Source organism: Salvelinus sp. IW2-2015, linkage group LG4q.1:29, assembly GCF_002910315.2.
Source record: "Salvelinus sp. IW2-2015 linkage group LG4q.1:29, ASM291031v2, whole genome shotgun sequence".
NCBI lineage: Eukaryota > Metazoa > Chordata > Actinopteri > Salmoniformes > Salmonidae > Salvelinus > Salvelinus sp. IW2-2015.
Window position 1 is genome coordinate 8,507,966 of NC_036842.1, and position 24,438 is coordinate 8,532,403.

At 43.5% G+C, this 24,438-nt stretch overlaps 1 protein-coding gene across 1 annotated transcript in view; it reads left to right on the plus strand.

Annotated features, from left to right (window-relative positions):
- Positions 1-23,432, plus strand: part of pi4kaa (phosphatidylinositol 4-kinase, catalytic, alpha a) — a 38,303-nt gene extending 14,871 nt beyond the window's left edge. The window contains exons 21-51 of the mRNA XM_070441054.1: positions 23-105; positions 258-328; positions 535-741; positions 870-953; positions 1,027-1,116; positions 1,294-1,413; positions 1,648-1,740; positions 1,898-2,054; positions 2,507-2,730; positions 2,852-3,010; positions 3,183-3,334; positions 3,442-3,549; positions 5,322-5,542; positions 8,324-8,488; positions 8,572-8,651; positions 8,817-9,016; positions 9,172-9,259; positions 9,449-9,616; positions 9,690-9,743; positions 9,830-9,950; positions 10,464-10,593; positions 10,676-10,746; positions 11,413-11,485; positions 13,267-13,444; positions 13,588-13,692; positions 14,292-14,417; positions 15,865-15,985; positions 18,697-18,856; positions 18,973-19,062; positions 19,153-19,236; positions 22,938-23,432. Of these exons, the coding sequence (XP_070297155.1) occupies positions 23-105; positions 258-328; positions 535-741; positions 870-953; positions 1,027-1,116; positions 1,294-1,413; positions 1,648-1,740; positions 1,898-2,054; positions 2,507-2,730; positions 2,852-3,010; positions 3,183-3,334; positions 3,442-3,549; positions 5,322-5,542; positions 8,324-8,488; positions 8,572-8,651; positions 8,817-9,016; positions 9,172-9,259; positions 9,449-9,616; positions 9,690-9,743; positions 9,830-9,950; positions 10,464-10,593; positions 10,676-10,746; positions 11,413-11,485; positions 13,267-13,444; positions 13,588-13,692; positions 14,292-14,417; positions 15,865-15,985; positions 18,697-18,856; positions 18,973-19,062; positions 19,153-19,236; positions 22,938-22,989 (3,835 nt within the window). The 3' untranslated portion in view covers positions 22,990-23,432. The remainder of the gene's footprint in view (positions 1-22; positions 106-257; positions 329-534; positions 742-869; positions 954-1,026; positions 1,117-1,293; positions 1,414-1,647; positions 1,741-1,897; positions 2,055-2,506; positions 2,731-2,851; positions 3,011-3,182; positions 3,335-3,441; positions 3,550-5,321; positions 5,543-8,323; positions 8,489-8,571; positions 8,652-8,816; positions 9,017-9,171; positions 9,260-9,448; positions 9,617-9,689; positions 9,744-9,829; positions 9,951-10,463; positions 10,594-10,675; positions 10,747-11,412; positions 11,486-13,266; positions 13,445-13,587; positions 13,693-14,291; positions 14,418-15,864; positions 15,986-18,696; positions 18,857-18,972; positions 19,063-19,152; positions 19,237-22,937) is intronic.
- Positions 23,433-24,438: the final 1,006 nt, after the last annotated feature.

The window sequence follows — 24,438 nt, forward strand, 5'->3', positions numbered from 1 at the left end:
CTCTCCCCTCTTCTCTCACCAGGATGCTGCGTGCTCTAGACTCTGACCGTTTCCAGGTGATGTTCCGTTACTTTGAGGACAGAGCCATCCAGAAGGACAAGTCTGGTAAGCTGCATTACAGTTATTAGTTATTACAGGTATTGCACAGGTATTGCAGGTATTGCACAGGTATTAGACCGATATTACACATTTATTACAAATATATTTGGCGTGTTTTAGACAGTGATAAAATGAATGTTTCCTCTCTTTGTCTCCAGGTATGATGCAGTGTGTGATAGCCGTTGGGGACAAAGTGTTTGAGGTCTTCCTACAGATGATGGCTGAGAAGGTAAGGTTGTCGGATAACACTTAACACCCAACACTAGCCATGGAGTCGTACAACGAATATTTGAGGACCGTCGTCAGATTCAATCAAAGCGGAGAGACGCAAGAACATCTGAAAGTCAAGAACACCTGACCGTCTGTGGAGCATGTCCTCTCCAATGATTGGTGGGTTGGTTTAACCGTTGCTCTCTCCCGTGTTTCTCTCCCCAGCCGAAGACTAAAGCCCACGAGGAGGAGTTGGAGCGCCACGCTCAGTTCCTATTGGTCAACTTCAACCACYTCCACAAGAGGATCCGTAGGGTGGCCGACAAATACCTGTCAGGTCTGGCCGAAACGTTCCCTCACCTGCTGTGGAGTGGCCGTGTATTGAAGACGATGCTGGACATCCTGCAGACTCTCTCTCTTTCCCTCAGTGCAGTACGGACACACACTCACACACTTTCTTTCTCATAACCACCTGCTATTGTTATTCTCTGTGGTCCCTGAAAGGGGTTATTAGACAACGTATTGTGTTCTGATGTGTCGTGCTCCTACCTTGTTTGCAGGACATCCATAAGGACCAGCCTTACTATGACATCCCAGACACCCCCTACAGGATCACTGTACCAGACACATACGAGGCCAGAGAGGTAGGAATGGGTGTTTGGTGTGTGTGTGTGTGTGTGTTCTGAATGTTGCGTTGACGTTTCTCTGTGGTTGTAGAGCATAGTGAAGGACTTTGCTGCTCGCTGTGGGGAGATCCTGAAGGAGGCCATGAAGTGGGCCCCCTCTGTCACCAAGTCACACCTACAGGTGATTCACACACACACACATTTTGTAAAGGAAAAGCAGATGGAGAAACGCATTGCAGATGTTCTGTCAAATCGTTGTTCATGAAGAGCTTCTAGATGGCTTTTTTGAGGAAGTCAAGGTTTTAGATGAGTCTTCTCTTTATTCCCTGTTTTTGATGTTCTTCTCCATCATCTCCAGGAGTACCTGAACAAGCATCAGAACTGGGTGTCAGGTTTGTCCCAGCACACTGGCCTGGCCATGGCTACAGAGAGCATCCTGCACTTCGCTGGCTACAACAGACAGAGCACTACGCTAGGGGTGAGAACACACACACACACACACCTAAAATGTATTTCCATTCAAAATCGTATTTTCCCTAACTCTAACTCCTAACCCTAATCCTAAACCTAACCCCTAAGCCTAAAATAGCCTTTTTACAAGTGAGGACTGGCAAGATATCCTCACTTCTCAGAGTTGTAGGACTTCTGGTACTCACAAGTATAGTAAAACGTGTCCACACACACACTAACCAAGTCCCTTCCTCCCCTCCAGATCACCCAGCTGACAGAAAGGCCAGCCTGTGTGAAGAAAGACTACTCCAACTTCATGGCCTCACTCAACCTGAGGAACCGCTATGCTGGAGAGGTACAGAGAGACACTGCTACAGTTCTAGACCGGACACTCACTTCTTCATAGACTTCATATTTCTTCGGCTGAGTCAACAGAACAATGTTGCGGTTCACATCGACATTGCGTGTGTGTGTGTGTGTGCGTGTGTGTGTGTGTGTGTTTCTCCCTCCAGGTGGCAGGTATGATTCATTTCATTGAGGCGGTGCGTAGCCAGTCAGACCTGTCCACCCTGATGGTCAGACAGATGACAGAGGCTCTTGACACTCAGAACCCTGAGGCCTTCACTGAGAACATGTTCAAACTGGCTGCTCTGCTCATCAGCACTAAAGGTGTGTGTGCTGACAAGTTGACTTTGATTTGGGAGGGAATGAAGGCACCATGTAGCCCAGGGTCGGGCAATCATTTCCGCTCGAGGGCTAAATCGGGCTTTCAAAATTCAGCTGAAGGGCTGCACATATTTTTCCAGATCGATTTGTTCATCAAAAGTATATAGCGGGCCAGAGAAAGGGCAGCTATTTGAAAACGTATCGGTCCATCATAATGTCTACATACTTTCTGTCTAGTTTTAGACGTTCAGGAGTGACCTGGATTTATTATAGATATATATATATATAGATGTTTTGTTTTTTGCTCCAACGGCCTTACATTGCCCATCCCTGATATAGCCCATTGGGGTGTGTCTTCATGGATATAGTCTCTTAGACAGACCGACCACAGGGAAAACTGGACGTCTGCCTAACCCATTATATTGAAGGCTTGTGTTGTCTCTCTCTCTGTGAAGAGTGTGACCCTCAGCTGCTGCACCACCTGTGTTGGTCTCCTCTGAAGATGTTTACAGAGCACGGCATGGAGACGGCTATCGCCTGCTGGGAGTGGCTGCTGGCTGCTCGCACNCTGCACCACCTGTGTTGGTCTCCTCTGAAGATGTTTACAGAGCACGGCATGGAGACGGCTATCGCCTGCTGGGAGTGGCTGCTGGCTGCTCGCACAGGAGTAGAGGTCCCGGTAAGTATCTGGAGACATCTATTGCTGGAGTTGAAGTAACATTGTGTATTTCTGTGAAAATAGTGGTGGGACCCGGATTCAAACCCACACTAACACGGGTATTCTCTCTCTCTGTCTGTAGTTCATGCGTGAGATGGCGGGAGCGTGGCAGATGACAGTGGAGCTGAAGATGGGCTTGTTCTCTGATGCMCAGGTGGAGGCTGATCCCCTAGCAGCCTCAGAGGAGAGTCAGCCTGTCCCCTGTCCCCCCGACGTCACCCCTCACTGCATTTGGATAGAGGTGTGTGTGTGTGTGTGGTGTGTGTGAGTTCAATCCAGTTCGCTTAAAATACTAGAGTAAGTGGAATTCACTGCATCAGTCCTACGTGTGCTGTTGGAGGGTTTTCATTCCATGCCCCCCCCCTCCACCTCCAACTCGTCTTCTTTCTCTCTCTCCCTCTTTCTCTCTCCAGTTCCTGGTTCAGAGGTTTGAGATAGCAAAATATTCCAGTGAAGACCAGGTGGAGATATTCGGGAGCCTATTACAACGCTCGCTCTCCCTCAATGTAGGCGGGGCCAAGAGCAGCCTCAACCGCCACGTGGCCGCCATCGGACCTCGCTTTAGGTCCACACACACACACACACACATACACATACACACACACACAAGATCCAGTTTCTGATTCAGAGCAAATTCATTGAGGTTGTGTGTGTGTGTGTGTGTGTGTGTAGGCTCCTAACTCTGGGTCTAGCACTGCTCCATTCTGACGTAGTCACCAACACCACCATCAGAAATGTCCTCCGAGAGAAGATCTACTCCACCGCCTTCGACTACTTCAGGTACACACACACACACACACAGGAAGTTCTACTCCACCGCTTGACTACTTCAGGTACACACACACACACAGGAAGTTCTACTCCATAGTCCTTCAACTACTAACATGGGCGATAAACTTTCACCTCTCTAAAAGCCAGTATCTTTTACCACAAAGGAGAGAAGCGTCTGTGGACTCACAATACAATATGCGATATGACATTTTAATAAATATTTGCCATTTTTTGTTTCCGGGAATGGCCTCCTCGAGGGATCCTCACAAACCAGATGATGTTACGATGCCAGGCTACGCCCACCTACTGCAGGGGAAAGGAAGTTCCAGTGAATGGGTCTATGAGGTTATTATAGCTTGGTGGATTTGGTTAACGGCAAGCAGTGAGGAATGGCATTTTTGTGCAGATGGTATAGGCTATAAGGTCAATAGGTTCCAATTGACATTCCACACATGGCTACCAGAAAGCCGGAGAAGAAACAGGACACTATGCTGCTGATGATACGTTTGTTATTCATTCCCCCAATCAGTGGTGTAAAGTAACTTTGAAGTAAAATACTTTAAAGTACTTACTTGACAGTTGAAGTCGGAAGGTTTAAATTGCACCTTAGCCAAATACATATATGACTCAGTTTTCACAATCCTGACATTTAATTCCTTTAGTTAAAATTCCCTGTCATATAGGTCCGTTAGGATCACCACTTTATTTTAAGAAATGGGAAATGTCAGAAATATAGTTGTAGAGAGAATGATTTATTTAATACTTTTACTTATTTTCATTCACATTCCCAGTGGGTCAGACGTTTTAATACACTAAATTAGTTATTTGGTAGCATTTGCCTTTAAATTGTTACTTGGGTCAAAACGTTTTGGGTACTGCTTCCACAAGCTTTTCCCACAATAAGTTGGTAGAATTTTTTGGCCCATTCTCTTGACAGAGTGGTGTGTTGTAATGAGTCACGGTTTGTTAGGCGATCCTTGCTCTCACACGCTTTTTCAGTTCGCCCACCAACATGTTCTATAGGGATTGGGTCAGGGCTCTGTGATGAGCCACTCCAATACCTATGACTTGTCTGTCCCTTAAGCCTTCCTTTGCCACAACCGTTGGAAGTCATGCCTTGGGGTCATTGTACACATTTCTCGCGCGCCCATTTGCGACAAGCTTTAACTTCCTCGGACTTGATGGTCTTACATGTTGCTTCAATATATCCACACTCATTTTTACTTCCTTCATGATGCCATCTATTTTGTGAAGTGCACCAGTCCCTCCCTGCAGCAAAGCACCCCCACAACATGATGCTGCCACCCCCGTGCTTCACGGTTGGGATGTTGTTCTTCGGCTTGCAAGCCTACCCCCTTTTCCTCCAAACATAACGATGGTCATTATGGCCAAACAGTTCTATTTTTGGTTCATCAGACCAGAGGACATTTCTCCAAAAAGTACGATCTTTGTCCCCATGTGCAGTTGCAAACTGTAGTCTGGGGTTTTTTATGGCGGTTTTGGAGCAGGGAGGAAATGGGGTACAAAAAAATACGCTAGTGGCCATACCACCTGTTGAACACACCTGTTCAGGGTCGGGCCTGATTAGTACTGGGACGGGGGACCGCCTGTGAATACCAGGTGCCGTAAGCTAAAATTATAATACTATTTATTATGCAGAATGTTGTTGTTCGTAACACGTGTCATTGGCCCGATGGGGGATACTTTGGGCCAATGATCCAGAGGTCAGGATTTTCTCGTGGTAATTAATTGTATACTTCCCCCCCCTCTCCCCCCTTTAGTGCTCCTCCTAAGTTCCCTACTCAGGGGGACAAGCGTCTGCGRGAGGACATCAGCTTCATGATTCGTTTCTACGCCAGCATCCTGTCGGACAAGAAGTACCTGGCGGCGTGCCAGCTGGTTCCTCCCGGTGAGCTAGGCGCCGTGCCCACCCCCAGCACCCTCTCTGCCGGGATATTCGGATCACTAATCGTGTCCAGCACTTCTCCGATATCGATGCTAAGTAAGCCTACAGCGGTGGAAACACCGGCTGATTAACAACAGCATTGCAAGACTACAAGCGCATGTTTTTACACAGGTCAAATCTGACGCCTGATCAGGCTCTTGCTACGCTGCTCATAGATCGATAAATCTTTAGTCTGTAGGATCTCACACTATCTATTTATTTTTATTTCTTTCTGTCTCTCTTTCTCTATCTTTTTCTGTCTCTCTTTCTCTATCTTTTTCTGTCTCTCTTTTTCTTTCTGTCTCTTTCTTTCTGTCTCTCTTTTTCTTTCTGTCTCTTTTTCTTTCGCTTTTTCTTTCTGTCTCTTTCTTTATCTTTTTCTTTCTGTCTCTCTTTTTCTTTCTGTCTCTTTCTTTATATCTATTTTACTCTATCCATCTATTTGTCTGCTGCGGAGCAAGGCGCAGATTTGCCACCTCTGATAAAATGCATGATTGATTATTTATTATTCTACACATATCATGCCGATCCGCCCCTCAGCTCGATTTGTCAATTTGTCAACAAAAAGAAAACAAGCAAATTGAGAAATTTGAGACGTATTTCCTCTCCACCACCCACACCGCTCCTTCCTCCTGTCCGTCCCTGGCGACCCCAAGAACATGATCTCACTTCATAACACATCGGATCGCGCCAGGTAGAAACTAGCCCTAACCACAGATCTAGGATCAGATTACTCTACCCTCAATGGTAACCCTTTACCATCAGGTGGGTGAAATAATGTCTGACTGTATCAGCGGTTAGGGGTAAATTCTACCACTGCCTGTGGGAACAACGCATGGCCATCTCATATAATACAGGACTAACGTTATAAAACTCATCATATCGCTCTTCAAAAACTCCTTCCTCCATCGAATGCTGAGACAATGCTCGCCGCCTCATTTATATTTCCCTCCGGTTCACAATGTCTTGTCCATGGATGGTGATGCATGTCCGTGTGGATTTAGACAGGAATGAATGCATTGAGGGATGGAGAGAGAGAAAGATGGAGCTAGAGAATGTGAAGGAATTAGGCGTTAGATGGACAGAGGTAATTGCAGCAGGAGATAGATGAGTTTGTAATGGAAAGAGAGAGGGATAAAGAGATATGGATAGAGAGTGTTAAATGAGGAAGGACATGAGCTTTTGCTTAGTAGATCACAGTCGGGGAAACCCCAGGGCCCAAACAATGAGGGATAGAAAGAGTGTGTGTGTGTGTGTGTGTGTGTGTGTGTGTGTGTGTGTGTGTGTGTGTGTGTGTGTGTGTGCTTTATCCCTACCTACAGTGTATTCAGAAAGTATTCACACCCCTTGACTTTTTCCACATTTTGTTGTTATAGCCTGAATTTTAAAATGAATTAAATAAAGATAATTTTTTTGTCACTGATTTACACACAATACCCTGTAATGTCAAAAGAGTATGATGTTTTTGGAAATGATTACAAATGAATTAAAAATGAAAAGATGAAGAGTCAATAAGTATTCAACCCCCCCAAGCCAAAATAAGTAAAATAAGTAACATAATAAGTTACATGGACTCACTGTGTGCAGTAATAGAGTTTAACATTATTTTTTAAATGACTACCTCATTTCTGTAAGGTCCCTCAGTCAAGCAGTGAATTTCAAAGTGTAGATTCAACCACAAAGACCAAGGAGGTTTTCCAATGCTTTGCAAAGAAGGGCACCTATTGGTAGATGGGTAAAAATAAAATAAAAACAGTCTTTGAATATCCCTTTGAGCATGGTGAAGTTATTAATTACACTTTGGATGGTGTATCAATACACCCAGTCACTACAAAGATAAAGGCGTCCTTCCCAACTCAGTTGCTGGAGAGGAAGGAAACCGCTCAGGGATTTCACCATGAGGCCAAAGGTGACTTTAAAACAGTTACAGAGTTTAATAGCTACGATAGGAGAACTGAGGATGGGTCAACAACACTATAGTTACTCCACAATACTAACCTAATTGACAGATTAGGTTAATATTGTGGATATGGCACTAAAGTAAAACTGCGGCAAAGAACTTTACTTTTTGTCCTGAATACAAAGTGTTATGTTTGGGGCAAATCCAACACGTCACATCACTGAGTACCACTCTTCATATTTTAAAGCATGGTGGTGGCCGCATCATGTTATGGTTATGCTTGTCATCGGCAAGGACTAGGGAGTTCTTTTTTGGATCAAAAGAAACGGAATAGAGCTAAGCAAAATCCTAGAGGAAAACCTGGTTCAGTCTGCATTTCACCAGACACTGGGAGACAAATTCACCTTTCAGCAGGACAATAACCTAAAACACAGGGCCAAATATACACTGGAGTTGCTTACCAAAATGACATTGAATGTTCCTGAGTGGCCTAGTTACAGCGTTTTACTTTAAATTGAAAATCTACGGCAAGACTTGAAAAAGGCTGTCTAGCAATGATCAACAACCAACTTGACAGAGCTTGAAGAATTTTAAAAAGAACAATGTGCAAATATTGTACAATCCAGGTATGCAAAGCTCTTAGAGGCTTACCCAGAACGACTCACAACTGTAGTCGCTGCCAAATGTGATTTTAACATTTGACTTACGGGGTTGAATACCTATCTAATCAAGATTTTAATAGTGTTTTATTTGTAATTCGTTTTTTACAAATACTCGAATTTTTCTTCTACTTTGACATTACAGAGTATTTTGTGTAGATCACTGACAAAATAATGACATCAATTTGAATCCCACTTTGTAACACAACAAACTGTGGAAAGAGTAAAGGGGTGTGAATACCTTCTGAAAGCACTGTATGCCTGTCTCTGTGTGTGTAGACAACCAGGACCCGTCTTTGAACAGTCTCTCTGTGATGACGGCCCAGGACCCCAGGAGCACCATGTCTCATGACTCCAGCTCCCGATCCCAGCAGAGTGGCCAGAGTGGCTGGATCAACACCTACCCTCTGTCCTCTGGCATGTCCACCGCCTCCAAGAAGTCAGGTAACACACACTCACACACACACAGACCGACTCAATGTGCCCACACACACAGCGAGATCTGACCATGTCCTTTCTGTCCCCAGGCATGTCTAAGAAGAGTAACAGAGGGACTCAGCTCCATAAGTACTACATGAAGCGCCGGACCCTGCTGCTGGCCTTACTGGTGAGGGCTACAGTGGGGATTTTTACTGTGGAAGGTTTCAGTCCAGACAGAAACATTCCCTTTGACTCTCCCTCCTTGCTATTCATTTGCTGTTAGTCGACATTCTGACCGTCCACTTTGTTGCTAGGACTGACGTCCTCTCTCTCTCCCCCCCCGCCCCTCTAGGCCAGTGAGATTGAGCGGTTGACTACCTGGTACAACCCTCTGTGCACCCAGGAGTTGGCCATCGCTACAGAACAGTCAGTGGAGACCAGCATCGCCAACTGGAGGTCCAAGTACATCAGCCTCAGTGAGAAACAGTGGAAAGACAATGTCAACCTGGCCTGGAGTATAGCTCCTTATCTGGCTATGCAGCTACCTGCCAGGTATACACACACAGTCTCACACAGACACATGTACCCAGAGAGGAAACGTGGAAAAGCTTTAGATTGGTTCCACCTGAATAATAACTGTTGTTGTCAGGTTGAAGAGCGTTGTCATTGTGGCATGTTAGTGCTAACCCTCTCGTGTGTGTGTTCAGGTTTAAGAACGATGCGATCGTGGCTGAGGTGACCCGGCTGGTGAGGCTGGACCCTGGAGCGGTCAGCGACGTACCTGAGGCCGTCAAGGTGAGTCGACTGCTGAACTACAGGTTATCTGATACACAGGAGTGGCCAATGCTCATCATACCTCAAAGATGTTTGTTGAAACGCATGTTTTTTTATGTCAGAGCCATGAAGTTCAGGTTTAAAAGTGGTGTTGTTTCTAATTGAACGTTTTTTGTCATTCAACAAAATAAATCATGGTGTGTTTTCTAGTTCCTGGTGACGTGGCACACCATTGATGCAGACTCTCCAGAGCTGAGTCATATCCTGTGTTGGGCTCCTGCTGACCCTCCCACCGGCCTGTCCTACTTCTCCTCCATGTACCCCCCGCACCCCCTCACTGCTCAGTACGGGGTCAAAGTACTACGGTCGTTTCCTCCGGTATGAAACACACACACACACACACACACACTTTATACCGTCACTTATCCTAATGTATTTGTTTCTTCTCTAGGATGCCATCCTGTTTTACATTCCTCAGATAGTTCAGGCCCTGCGCTATGACAAGGTGAGTGACACTACTAACTAGCTGCTGTGTTTCTACATTACCCTGTGTGTGGTGTGAAAGATAACAAGCTTGTGTTTGATTGGCAGATGGGCTATGTGAGAGAGTACATCCTGTGGGCGGCCCAGAAGTCTCAGCTGTTGGCCCACCAGTTCATCTGGAACATGAAGACGAACATCTACCTGGACGAGGAGGCACACCACAAAGACCGTGAGACACACACACACATACAGTCACGACCGAAATTATTGGCACCCTTTGGTGTTGGTAGAAGGATGCATATGCAGAAAATAACCCCATACCTATTGTAAAATATGGTGATTGATCTTTGATGTTATGGGGCTTTTTTGCTTCCACTGGTCCTGGGGCCCTTAAGGTCAACAGCATCATGAACTTTACCAAGTACCAGGACATTTCAGCCAAAAACCTGGTTGCCTCTGCCAGGAGGCTAATACTTGTTCGCAAGTGGATCTTCCAGCAAGACAATTGTATGAGTATAGAATAATATAATTTCCCTGTTTTTTAGAACATAAAATACACTGCAGCTCAGTGTTTTTATAATTGATTTTATACAGTCTTTCTTTGCTCATCTTTATCAATAATGTTGGCCGTGACTGTACGTACACACACGCGCATATGTACACACATACACACTCACTCTTACCACTCCTTTCTCTTTCCCCCTCTCTCTGTCTCTCTCTCTCTCTCTGTTTCTCCGTGTAGCCGACATCGGGGATCTGTTGGAGGAGATGGTTGAGGAGATAATAGGTGCTCAGTCTGGTGCAGCTAAAGACTTCTTCCAGAGAGAGTTTGACTTCTTTGACAAAATCACCAACGTATCTGCAATCATTAAGTGAGACTAACACCCATCCTTATATAGTCCACTACTGTTAACCAGTTAAGTTTTTGGACATTGAAGTGTTGGTGTTTTTCAGGCCCACCCCAAAGGGAGATGAGAGGAAGAGGGCCTGTCTCAAGGCTCTGTCTGACATCAAAGTCCAGCCAGGTAACAACAGCTAGGACACATCTGTGGTACAACAGCCTTTCCTTAATTGGATTTGCTCAACTCCTGCGTCCTCTCCTCCATTTAAAAAAATAAATAAAATAAATGTTTTTTAAAAGGTCAAAGGTAATTGAGGAGAGGGAACCTTGGTGAAAAATGAGCTTGTATGAAATGAGACTCCTTCTCCACCCGCGCGTCATCAGGCAAATGACGTTTACAGGGGATGGATCCCAAAATCAATGTGTGAAGTGATGAAAATCAAGTGAAGTTACTTGTGCAAGACATTTTATAGATAAAACAATAAATAGCATGTTTAAAACGTGTGCATGCTTTCAAAAGCTGGTTTCAAAGGGGGTGTGGTAGATGTTTTTTTAAACTCTTCCGCGAAGGACTCAGGTAGGATATACATGACACTTATCGGTTTCCGGGTCACAGGACAGAGGGTGGAGGACGGACTTTTGCCCAAATGATGAAATACCTATGTCTGTGCGGGTGCGTGTTTGATTACAGTGAGGTGTATTGTAAATGTATGAATAGTTTTACCCAAGGTGTTTTGACCTCTGTAAGCAGTTGATTCCTATATCTGTGATTGTGCTACGTGGAAGCAGTAGTGTAAGGTATGTGTGTCTGACTGTGTATGTCTGTCCTCCACTGGTGGCCATCCTCCAGGCTGCTATCTGCCCAGTAACCCAGAGGCCATCGTATTGGACATCGACTACAAGTCTGGAACACCCATGCAGAGGTACTCACTCACTGATTTTATTAATTTGATTGATTGATTTCATGCCTGACAAAGACCTTCCAGTTGAAACATCGCAATAAAGTACACAGGAGCATTCAATGGTATGTGGATATCTTTTCTTTTCCTTCAGCTATCTCACAGGATGTACTGTGCATTTGGAAAGTATTCAGACCCTTTGACTTTTTCCACATTTTTGTTACGTTACATCTTTATTCTAAAATTGATTAAATTGTTTTTTTCCCTCATCAATCTACACACAATACCCCATAATGACAAAGCTAAAACAGGTTTTTAGGCATTTTTGCAAATGTATTAAAAATAAACAACTGAAATATCACATTCACAAATATTCAGACCCTTTACTCAGTACTTTGTTGAAGCACCTTTGGCAGTGATTACATCCTTGAGTCTTCTTGGGTACGACGCTACAAGCTTGGCACACTTGTTTTTGGGGAGTTTCTCCCATTCTATGCATATCCTCTCAAGATCTGTCAGGTTGGACGGGGCGCGTCGCTGCACAGCTATTTTCAGGTCTCTCCAGAGATGTTCGATCGGGTTCAAGTCCAGGCTCTGGATGGGCCACTCAAGGACATTCAGAGACTTGTCCCGAAGCCACTCCTGCATTGTCTTGGCTGTGTGCTTAGGGTCGTTGTCCTGTTGGAAGATGAACCTTTTCCCCAGTCTGAGGTCCTGAGCGCTCTGGAGCAGGTTTTCATCAAGGATCTCTCTGTACTTTGCTCTGTTCATCTTTCCCTCGATCCTAACTAGTCTCCGAGTCCCTGCCGCTGAAAAACATCCCCACAGCATGATGCTGCCACCACCATGCTTCACCGTAGGGATAGTACCAGGTTTCCTACAGACGTGACGCTTGGCATTCAGGCCAAAGAGTTCAATCTAGGTTTCATCAGACCAGAGAATCTTGTTTCTCATGGTCAGAGTCCTTTAGGTGCTCTTTGGAAAACCTCCAAGCGGGCTGTCATGTGCCTTTTACTGAGGAGTGGCTTCCGTCTGGCCAATCTACCATAAAGGCCTGATTGATGGAGTGCTGCAGAGATGGTTGTCCTTCTGGAAGGTTCTCCCATCTCCACAGAGGAACTCTGGAGCTCTGTCAGATTGACCATCGGGTTCTTGGTCACCTCCCTGACCAAGGCCCTTCTCCCCCGATTGCTCAGTTTGGCTGGGCGGCCAGCACTAGAAAGAGTCTTGGTGGTTCCAAACTTCTTCCATTTAAAAACGATGGAGGCAACTGTGTTCTTGGGGACCTTCAATAGTGCAGACATTTTTTGGTACCCTTCCCCAGATCTGTGCCTCAACACAATCCTGTCTCGGAGTTCTACAGACAATTCCTTTGACCTCATGGCTTGGTTTTTGCTCTGATATGCACTGTCTAATGTGGGACCTAATATAGGCAGGGGTGTGCCTTTCCAAATCTTGTCCAATCAATTGAATTTACAACAGCTGGACTCCAAACAAGTTGCAGAAACATCTCAAGGATGATCAATCGAAACAGGATGCACCTGAGCTCAATTTTGAGTCTCATAGCAAAGGGTCTGAATACTTATGTAAATAAGCTATTTCAGTTTTTTTATATTTAATACATTTCGTAAAACCTGTTTTCGCTTTGTCATTATGAGGTTTTGTGTGTAGATTGATGAGGAAAATAATTAATTGAATCCATTTTATAATAAGGCTGTAACGTAACAAAATGTGGAAAATTGGAAGGGATTTGAATACTTTCTGAATGCACTGTATATCTGACTGCTGTCTCTGGTCTCCCCCAGTGCTGCCAAGGCCCCGTACCTAGCTAAGTTCAAGGTGAAGCGTTGTGGGGTCAGTGAGCTGGAGAAGGAGGGTCTGCGTTGTCAGACTGACTCCCAGGACGTGGAGGACAGCGAAGAAGTAGCTCGCAGGATCGTCTGGCAAGCTGCCATCTTTAAAGTGGGCGACGACTGCAGACAGGTACGACAGACAGACACATACACACACCACAAGCATATTTTACACACAGCACTTTAAAAACAACACAAAATGTCAGCATTTTTTGATAATTGTATTCTCTCCATACCTTCTTTTCTTTCCCTCCTCTCTCTTCGTCCCTCCAGGACATGCTGGCTCTCCAGATCATTGGTCTGTTTAAGAACATCTTCCAGCTGGTGGGACTGGATCTGTTTGTGTTTCCCTACAGAGTGGTGGCTACTGCCCCCGGGGTAAGAATACCCTCTACACCCCTTTTTGCAGGCCCACGGATCAATTTCGAAATTGCACCTGGTGTACTCCACTATTCTAACTCCGAACAGTAAGTTGAGACCGTGACTTTTTTTTTTTTTTCACCCTGTCGCAATCTCAACTTACTGTTCAGAGTTAGAATAGTGGAGTACACCAGGTGTAATTTCAACATTTTGTCGTGCATCAGCATGTCGGCAAAGATTTTTTTTATTGGTAAATTAGTCTAGGCCAACTATATAAACAAGCATTTTTCGCTACACTCGCATTAACATCTGTGTATGTGACCAATAACATTTTAATTATTCTCTCTGCCCCATATCAACATTTTTAGATTTGCATGAAATTAGTTAGAAACTTGTAAAATCTTCTCTGCGCCCCATGCTAAAATGTGTAGAATCGCAGAAATCTGCTCTAAAACTTCTATTTTTACTTTCCGCTGTCAAGAGGGGGGCCGCTAAAATGTTTTGCTCACAAGTTGGGGTGGTCTACACCCTAGGCCTTAGACCTTACCCTTTGTCTTGTTACTCTGTGCTGTGTAGCATCACAGTAATGGTTTCCCTGTATCTTTCTCGATGTCCAGTGTGGTGTGATCGAGTGTATCCCAGACTGTAAGTCCCGTGACCAGCTGGGCAGACAGACGGACTTTGGGATGTACGACTATTTCAGGAACCAGTACGGAGATGAGTCCACTCTGGCCTTTCAGAAGGTGAGATGACTGTCCCCCAACCCCTGAACCTTCATCCCTGACCTGACCCACTGTGATATTTTTTTCACTTATTTAGCACTATACTTACAGTCCATTCAGAAAGTATTCACACCTCTTAACCTTTTTCACATTTTGTTGTTACAGCCTGAATTTAAAAATCATTAAATTGAGATTTTTTTGGTCACTGGCCTACACACAATACCCCATAATGTCAAAGTAGAATTAGTTTTTTTGAGATTTTTACTAATTAATAAAAAATGTACAGTTGAAATGTCTTCAGTCAATAAGTATTCAACCCCTTTGTTATGGCAAGCCTATATATGTTCAGGAGTAAACATTTCCTTAATAAGTTGCATGGACTCACTACACCCAGACACTACAAAGATACAGGCATCCTTCCTAACTAATTTGCCGGGGAGGAAGGAAACAGCACAGGGATTTCACCATGAGGCCAATGGTGACTTAAAAACAGTTACAGAGTTTGGCTGTGATAGGAGAAAACTGAGGATGGATTAACAACATTGTAATTACTCTACAATACTAACCTAAATGACAGAGTGAAAGGAAAGAAGCCTGTACAGAATAAAAATATTCCAAAACATGCATCCTGTTTGCAACAAGGCACTAAAGTAATACTGCAAAAGATTTGGTAAAGCAATTCACTTTTTATCTTGAATACGAAGTGTTATGTTTGGGGCAAATCCAATACAACACATTACTGAGTACCACTCTCCATATTTTCAAGCATAGTTTTGGCTGCATCATGTCATGAATATGCTTGTAATTGTTAAGGACTGAGTTTTTCAGGATAAAAAAGAAACAGAATGGAGCTAAGCACAGGGAAAATCCTGGAGGAAAACCTGGTTCAGTCTGCTTTCCACCAGACACTGGGAGATCTTTCAGCAGGACAGTAACCTAAAACACAAGGCCAAATCTACACTGGAGTTGCTTACCATGAAGACAGTGAATGATTCTGAGTGGTTGAGTTAAAACTAACTTAAATCTACTTGGCAAGACCTGAAAATGGTTGTCTAGCATTGATAATGATCGACAATCAAGTTGACAGAGCATGAATATTTTTTTTTTTATAATAATGGGCAAATGTTGCACAATCCAGGTGTGGAAAGCTCTTAGACTTTCCTAGAAAGACTCACAGCTGTAAATGATATTTCTGTATTTAAGTTTCAATACATTTGCTAAAATGTCTAAAAACATGTTTTCACTTTGTCATTATGGGATATTGTGTGTAGATGGGTGAGAGAGAAATAATATTTAATCGATTTTGAATTCAGGCTGTAACCCAACAAAATACTCTCTAAAGGCACTGTGTGTCTCTTGACATTTAAAATGGAACAGTTGCCTTAGTATACATCAAGTCTTTTACCTCACCAACATTGTGCACAGAAGGCGCAACCTATTCTCTCTCTCCGTCGCCCACACTTTCCAGGCGAGGTACAACTTCATCCGTAGTATGGCAGCCTACAGCCTGCTGCTCTTTCTGCTGCAAATCAAAGATAGACACAACGGGAACATCATGCTGGACAGCAAGGGACACCTCATCCACATAGGTACAAAATCATCCATAACATAGTCCATATTGGTACACAATCAGTCATCCTTAACCTCATCCACACAATCATTAATTTAATGTAGCAAGGGACACATTATTTATCTTCGGGACAATAAAGATATTAATTTAATTTACAGTGGGGTCTGAAATGATGGACACTTGATAAAGATGAGAAATAATTAAAATACTGAGGTAAAAAAAAGGGAGAATTATATTATTTTATACTAATACAACTTCTCAGAGAAAGAGATTTTGTTTAACAAGTAATAAAAAAATATTTTCAAAAAGGTAGGGGCCAAAATGATTGTACAAACAGAGTGAAGACTCAAACGGACGACTAGTGAAAGCTCAGACCAATTTTATTCAACCCACTGCGTGCCTCAGCTGCAAGCACACTTTGCACATGATCGAACAACCATTTATATGTCATGACGAGAGTAGGGGTACAACTTCTTGGAACTTCTGATGTGTTGCCCAACTGTTGCTCTGGTCAAACAGTCTCGTATCAGTTCCTCTTTATCCAGTCACTTCTCCATGATGTTTATCAGTGACATCCTGTTCACCTTACTCGACAGACCGGGGTCATATACTGTTTTCCTTTTCTCTCACAGTAAATTTCCATTCACAAAGTTCCTATTCACTCTTCATTGACCCCTAACACCAATAGAATACATGTGACGTAATCAATAAGTTATAATATCGTGACTGGAATAAGTATAATAAGTATATTTCAAGTTAGAACCCCTAAAGATTCTTATAAATAAAGTTGTCAAAAGTTTAATATTTGTTGGATGCATTTGCGGTTTGTTTTGGTTGTTTTTCTGATGTATTTTGTGCCCAATAGAAATTAATGGTAAGTCATGTATTGTGTCATTTTGGAGTCACTTTTATTGTAAATAAGAACATAATGTTTCTTAACACTTCTAAATTAATGTGGATGCTACCATGATTATGAATAATCTTGAATGAATCGTGAATTATCAAATTTATTTATAAAGCCCTTCTTACATCAGCTGATATCTCAAAGTGCTGTACAGAAACCCAGCCTAAAACCCCAAACAGCAAGCAATGCAGGTGTAGAAGCACGTTGGTTAGGAAAAACTCCCTAGAAAGGCCAAAACCTAGGAAGAAACCTAGAGAGGAACCAGGCTCTTCTGCCTGTGCCGGGCGGAGATTATAACAGAACATGGCCAAGATGTTCAAATGTTCATAAATGACCAGCATGGTCAAATAATAATAATCACAGTAGTTGTCGAGGGTGCAACAAGTCAGCACCTCAGGAGTAAATGTCAGTTGGCTTTTCATAGCCGATCATTAGAGTATCTCTACCGCTCCTGCGGTCTCTAGAGAGTTGAAAACAGCAGGTCTGGGACAGGTAGCACGTCTGGTGAACAGGTCAGGGTTCCATAGCCGCAGGCAGAACAGTTGAAACTGGAGCAGCAGCACGGCCAGGTGGACTGGGGACAGCAAGGAGTCATCATGCCAGGTAGTCCTGAGGCATGGTCCTAGGGCTCATGTCCTCCGAGAGAGAGAATTAGAGAGGGCATACTTAAATTCACACAGGACACCGGATAAGACAGGAGAAGTACTCCAGATATAACAGACTGACCCTAGCCCCCCGACACATAAACTACTGCAGCATAAATACTGCAGGCTGAGACAGGACGGGTCAGGAGACACTGTGGCCCCATCCGATGATACCTCCGGACAGGGCCAAACAGGCAGGATATAACCCAACCCACTTTGCCAAAGCACAGCCCCCACACCACTAGAGGGATATCTTCAACCACCAACTGACCATCCTGAGACAAGGCCGAGTATAGCCCATAAAGATCTCCACCACGGCACAACCCAAGGGGGGGCGCCAACCCAGACAGGAAGATCACGTCAGTYACTCAACCCACTCAAGTGACGCACCCCTCCTAGGGACGGCATGYAAGAGCACCAGTAAGCCAGTGACTCAGCCCCTGTAATAGGGTTAGAGGCAGAGAATCCCAGTGGAGAGAGGGGAACCGGCCAGGCAGAGACAGCAACGGCGGTTCGTTGCTCCAGAGCCTTTCCGTTCACCTTCACACTCCTGGGCCAGACTACACTCAATCATATGACCCACTGAAGAGATGAGTCTTCAGTAAAGACTTAAAGGTTGAGACCGAGTCTGCGTCTCTCACATGGGTAGGCAGACCATTCCATAAAAATTGAGCTCTATAGGAGAAAGCCCTGCCTCCAGCTGTTTGCTTATAAATTCTAGGGACAATTAGGAGGCCTGCGTCTTGTGACTGTAGCATACGTGTAGGTATGTACGGCAGGACCAAATCGGAAAGATAGGTAGGAGCAAGCCCATGTAATGCTTTGTAGGTTAGTAGTAAAACCTTGAAATCAGCCCTTATGAGTGAGAAAGGGTCACAGATCATACCCCCAAGACACGCTAACCTCCCGTTATGGGTAATGGTGAGAGGGAAAGTAAATAATTTTGACTCATATCTTTTTTAGGGAAAAACTAATATTACTTGTTTAAACAAAATCTATTTCTCTGAGTAATTGTGTTAGTATAAAATACAATTTCCCAAATTGTTTTTACATCCAATACAGCTCAGTATTTGAGTTTATTTATTTTATACAGTCATTTATTGCTCATCTTTTATCAAGGGTGTCAATCATTTTAGTCCCACACTGTATATGAGTTGTCTAAAAAAAAAAATGTACTTTCAGACTTTGGCTTCATGTTTGAGAGTTCTCCTGGTGGTAACCTGGGCTGGGAGCCGGACATCAAGCTGACTGATGAGATGGTGATGATCATGGGAGGCAAGATGGAAGCCACTCCTTTCAAATGGTTCATGGAGATGTGTGTCAGGGGGTACCTGGCTGTCAGGTAAGTGTGTCTCAATCTTATTGGTGGGCGTGTCTCAATCTTATTTGCATCTAAACTGTCGTTCTTTTGGGTTAATCTGAATTTATTTTGTTTTTTTTGTCTCCTCTCTGCGTCAGGCCCTACATGGACGCGGTGGTGTCTCTGGTCACTTTGATGCTGGACACTGGACTACCATGCTTCAGAGGACAGACCATCAAACTGCTCAAGTCAGTACATCAATAAACTGCATGGGCGCATAGATTACATTTTTGCAAAGTCTCTTTTGACCATTTCTGAATGTGTGTTTGGGATCACAGGCAGCGGTTCAACCCCAGTATGAGTGAGAAGGAGGCGGCCGCTTACATCATCAAGGTCATCCAGAGCTGCTTCCTCAGCAGCAGGTAACACTAGAGGCTCTGTCCCATTCCAGTCTCTAGGTGCTTTCAAGTTTCTAGGTCCTTTCTAGTCTCTAGCGCCTTCCCTCACTCTATGGCCCTGTCCCTTTCCGGTCTCTAGCGCCTTCCCTCACTCTATGACCCTGTCCCTTTCCGGTCTCTAGCGCCTTCCCTCACTCTATGGCCCTGTCCCTTTCCAGTCTCTAGGTCCTTCCCTCACTCCTATAACCCCATCTCAATAACCAGAAACATCTATACACATGCTAACTATCTATATCCACATGCTATACATACCGGCTAACAGTCTATATCCACATGCTATACATACCGGCTAACAGTCTATATACACATGCTATACATGCGAACTAACTGTCTGTATACAAATGCTATACATGCTAACTAACTGTATACAGATGCTATACAGTGCATTCGGAAAGTATTCAGACCCCTTGACGTTTTCCACATTGTGTTATGTTACAACCATTATTAAATGGATTCAATAGTATCAATCTACACACAATACCTCATAATGAAAAAGCAAAAACAGTTTTTTGCAATTTTTGCAAATATATAAAAAATAAACAACTGAAATATCACATTAACAAAAGTATTCAGACCCTTTACTCAGTACTTTGTTGAAGCACCCGTGGCAGTGATTACAGCCTTGAGTCTTCTTGGGTATGACGCCACAAGCTTGGCACACCTGTATTTGGGGAGTTTCTCCCATTCTTCTCTGCAGATCCTCTCAAGCTCTGTCAGGTTGGATGGGGAGCGTCACTGCACAGCTATATTCAGGTCTCTCCAGAGATGTTAGATTGGGTTCAAGTACGGGCTCTGTCTGGGCCATTCAAGGATATTCAGAGACTTGTCCCGAAGCCGCTGTGTGCTTAGGGTCGTTGTCCTGTTGGAAGGTGAATCTTCACACCAGTCTGAGCACTCTGGAGCAGGTTTTCATCAAGGATTTTTCTGTACTTTGATCCGTTCATCTTTCCCTCGATCCTGACTAGTCTCCCAGTCCCTGCCACTGAAAAACATCCCCACAGCATGATGCTGCCATTACCATGCTTCACCGTAGGGATGGTGCCAGGTTTCCTCCAGATGTGACGCTTGGCATTCAGGCCAAAGAGTTCAATCTTGGTTTCATCAGACCAGAGAATCTTGTTTCTCATGGTCTGAGAATCTTTAGGTGCCTTTTGGCAAACTCCAAGCGGGCTCTCATGGGCCTTTTACTGAGGAGTGGCTTCCGTCTGGCCACTCTACAATAAAGGCCTGATTGGTGGAGTGCTGCAGAGATGGTTGTCCTTCTGGAAGGTTCTCCCATCTCCACAGAGGAACTCTGGAGCTCTGTCAGATTGACCATCGGGTTCTTGATCACCACCCTGACCAAGGCCCTTCTCCCCTGATTGCTCACTTTGGCTGGGCGGCCAGCTATAGGAAGAGTCCTGGTGGCTCCAAACTTTTTACATTTCAGAATGATAAAGGCCACTGTGTTCTTGGGGACCTTGAATGCTGCAGACATTTTTTGGTTCCCTTACTGTACCTCGACACAATCCTGTCTCGGGGCTCTACGGACAATTCCTTTTGAGCTTATTGCTTGTTTTTTGCTCTTTTTGCACTGTCAACTGTGGGACATTATATAGACAGGTGTGTGCCTTTCCAAATTATGTCCAATCAATTGAATTTGCCACAGGTGGACACCAATCAAGTTGTAGAAACATCTCAAGGATGACCAATCGAAACAGGATGTACCTGAGCTCAATTTCGAGTCTCATAGCAAAGGGTCTGAATACTTATGTAAATAAGGTATTTCTGTTTTTTGTTTTTAATAAATGTAGATTATTATTTCTTTTTTACGATGTTTTTCGCTTTGTCATTATGGGGTATTCTGTGTAGATTGATGAGAAACGTGTTAATTTAATCTATTTTAGAATAAGGCTGTAACAAAACAAAATTTGGAAAAAGTCAAGGGGTCTGAATGCTTTTCCCGAATGCACTGTACATGCTGACTGTGTATACACATGCTATACAGTTGAAGTCGGAAGTTTACATTCACTTAGGTTGGAGTCATTAAAACTCGTTTTTCAACCACTCCACAAATGTCTTGATAACAAACTATAGTTTTGGCAAGTCGGTTAGGACATCTACTTTGTGCATGACACAAGTCATTTTTCCAACAATTGTTTACAGACAGATTATTTCACTTATAATTCCCTGTATRCCAATTCCAGTGGGTCAGAAGTTTACTTGCACTAAGTTGACTGTGCCTTTAAACAGCTTGGAAAATTCCAGATAATGATGTCATGGCTTTAGAAGCTTCTGATAGGTCAATTGACATAATTTGAGTCAATTGGAGGTGTACCTGTGGATGTATTTCAAGGCCTACCTTCAAACTCAGTGCCTCTTTGCTTGACATCTTGGGAAAATCAAAAGAAATCAGCCAAGACCTCAGAAAAAAGAATTGTAGACCTCCACAAGTCTGGTTCATCTTTAGGAGCAATTTCCAAATGCCTGAAGGTACCACGTTCATCTGTACAAACAATAGTACGCAAGTATAAACACCATGGGACCACGCAGCCGTCATACCACTCAGGAAGGAGACTCGTTCTGTCTCCTAGAGATTAACGTACTTTGGTGCAAAAAGTGCAAATCAATCTCAGAACAACAGCAAAGGACCTTGTGAAGATGCTGGAGGAAACGGGTACAAAAGTATCTATATCCACAGTAAAACGAGTCCTATATCGACATAACCTGAAAGGCCGCTCAGCAAGGAAGAAGCCACTGCTCCAAAACCGCCATAAAAAGGCCAGACTACGGTTTGCAACTGCACATGGGGACAAAGATCGTACTTTTTGGAGAAATGTCCTCTGGTCTGATGAACCAAAAATAGAACTGTTTGGCCACAATGAGCATCGTTATGTATGGAGGAAAAAGGGGGAGGCTTGCAAGCTGAAGAACACCATCCCAACCGTGAAGCACGGGGGTGACAGCATCATGTTGTGGGGGTGCTTTGCTGCAGGAGGGACTGGTGCACTTCACAAAATAGATGGCATCATGAGGAAGTAAAATGATGTGGGTATATTGGAGCAACATCTCAAGACATCAGTCAGGAAGTTAAAGCTTGGTCGCAAATGGGTCTTCCAAATGGACAATGACCCCAAGCATACTTCTAAAGTTGTGGCAAAATGGCTTAAGGACAACAAAGTCAAGGTATTGGAGTGGCCATCACAAAGCCCTGACCTCAATCCTATAGAAAATGTGTGGGCCGAACTGAAAAAGCGTGTGCGAGCAAGGAGGCCTACAAACCTGACTCAGTTACACCAGCTCTGTCAGGAGAAACTTATTGTGGGAAGCTTGTGGAAGGCTACCCGAAACGTTTGACCCAAGTTAAATATTTTAAAGGCAATGCTACCAAATACTAATTGAGTGTATGTAAACTTCTGACCCACTGGGAATGTGATGAAAGAAGTAAAATATTAAATAAATCATTCTCTCTACTATTATTCTGACATTTCACATTCTTAAAATAAAGTGGTGATCCTAACTGACCTAAGACAGGGAATTTGTACTAGGATTAAATGTCAGGAATTGTGAAAAACTGAGTTTAAATGTATTTGGCTAAGGTGTATGTAAACTTCCGACTTCAACTGTACATGCTAACTAACTGTCTATACACATGCTAACTGTCTGTTTTCTCTGTCTTTATTCAGGAGCAAGACCTACGATATGCTGCAGTATTACCAGAACCAGATCCCATACTAAAGACCTGCTGCAGTTTTATCACATACTTGGACCTGTCTGATATGAGTCCTTTTCCCTATATATGCAGTAACCTCTGCTTTTGATCCTGTCTGTAAGGTCAGAGGTTGTCCTGTACAAAGTCATTCTCTTCAGCTAGCTAGCATCAAGCATCTTGTGCACTTTATAGATCATCGTATTTCACCCACCTGATTGGACCCTGATCAAGAGTTGTTACACCAGACTAGAGAATTCACACTAACCTATCAATCAACTAACCAACCAACTAACCAGTCGATTCCTGCGAAAGGCAATCACACAACTGGTTACTGAACTCCAATACAATCAGCAAATCTCACGGTCATAATACATATCAATCATATACTAATACTGTGTGTTTGTGTTTGCGGGTGTTTTTAGTAGTCAAAAGCGATAAGAGTAGATCTTCTCTCGGGGGACATTTCTAATGGTGGCGCTAGTGACTATATCTGTCTTGAGTCAATAACATTGTGTGTGTGTGTGGACTTGTTTAACTATTCTTGTGGGGACCAGTATTCCCCACAAGCATAGTAGTCCCCACAAGAATAGTAATCAAACAAATATTTGACCAACTGGGGACATTTTGTTAGTCCCCACAAGGTTTAATGCTATTTCTAGGGGTGTTAGGAGCTAGGGTTAATTTTAGGGTTACGATAAGAGTAGGGGTTAGGGAAAATAGGATTTTGAATGGGACTGAATTGTGTCCCCACAAGGTTAGCTGTACAAGACTCTGTGTGCGCGCGTATCAGCTCCAAGGTGGTTGGGTCCAGTCTAGGATAAACCAATGTTGTTTGTTTACCTACTAACCTACTAACTCTGCATGTCTCAAGACCAGACCTTTACTAGTATTAACATCTTACATGGATTTAGTAGCTGTCTTAAACGTGTGTGATTTCTATTTGGAGACATTCCTCTTTCTGTACAAAGAAAGATTTTCACCTTCGACCCTCTACTTGAATCTCCAGGATTTGGGTTTAGTATTTTGATGATGGTAGTGATGATAATGATAACTATGAAGACCCAAAAAGCCATTTCTCTAATCCTTGGCACAAACAGAAGTGTAATTACATAACTACTCTCCTCTGATGTTATGCAAGATGTTACCGTCTTAATGTGTGTCAACATATGAGATTGCTGTCATTATCCCTTCAAAAACCCTGCTGTCGTGTTGTATTAAATGTTCTGCTTTTGGAGATGTTTTCCTTGATAGTCTGTAAAGATAATGAATCTTACATCTGTTTATCATTTTAGACTAGAATGGTATGTATTATATTTGTTCTGAATGGATATGTTATAATTAACTTAAGGGTATTTTACTTGGATGTATAAGATGAAATATCCTATGTATGTATTACAGATTTGTAATATGAAGGAAATTACGGCGTGTTTGTGATAACTAACAAGACACGCATTTCAGACCAATAAGAGCTGTTA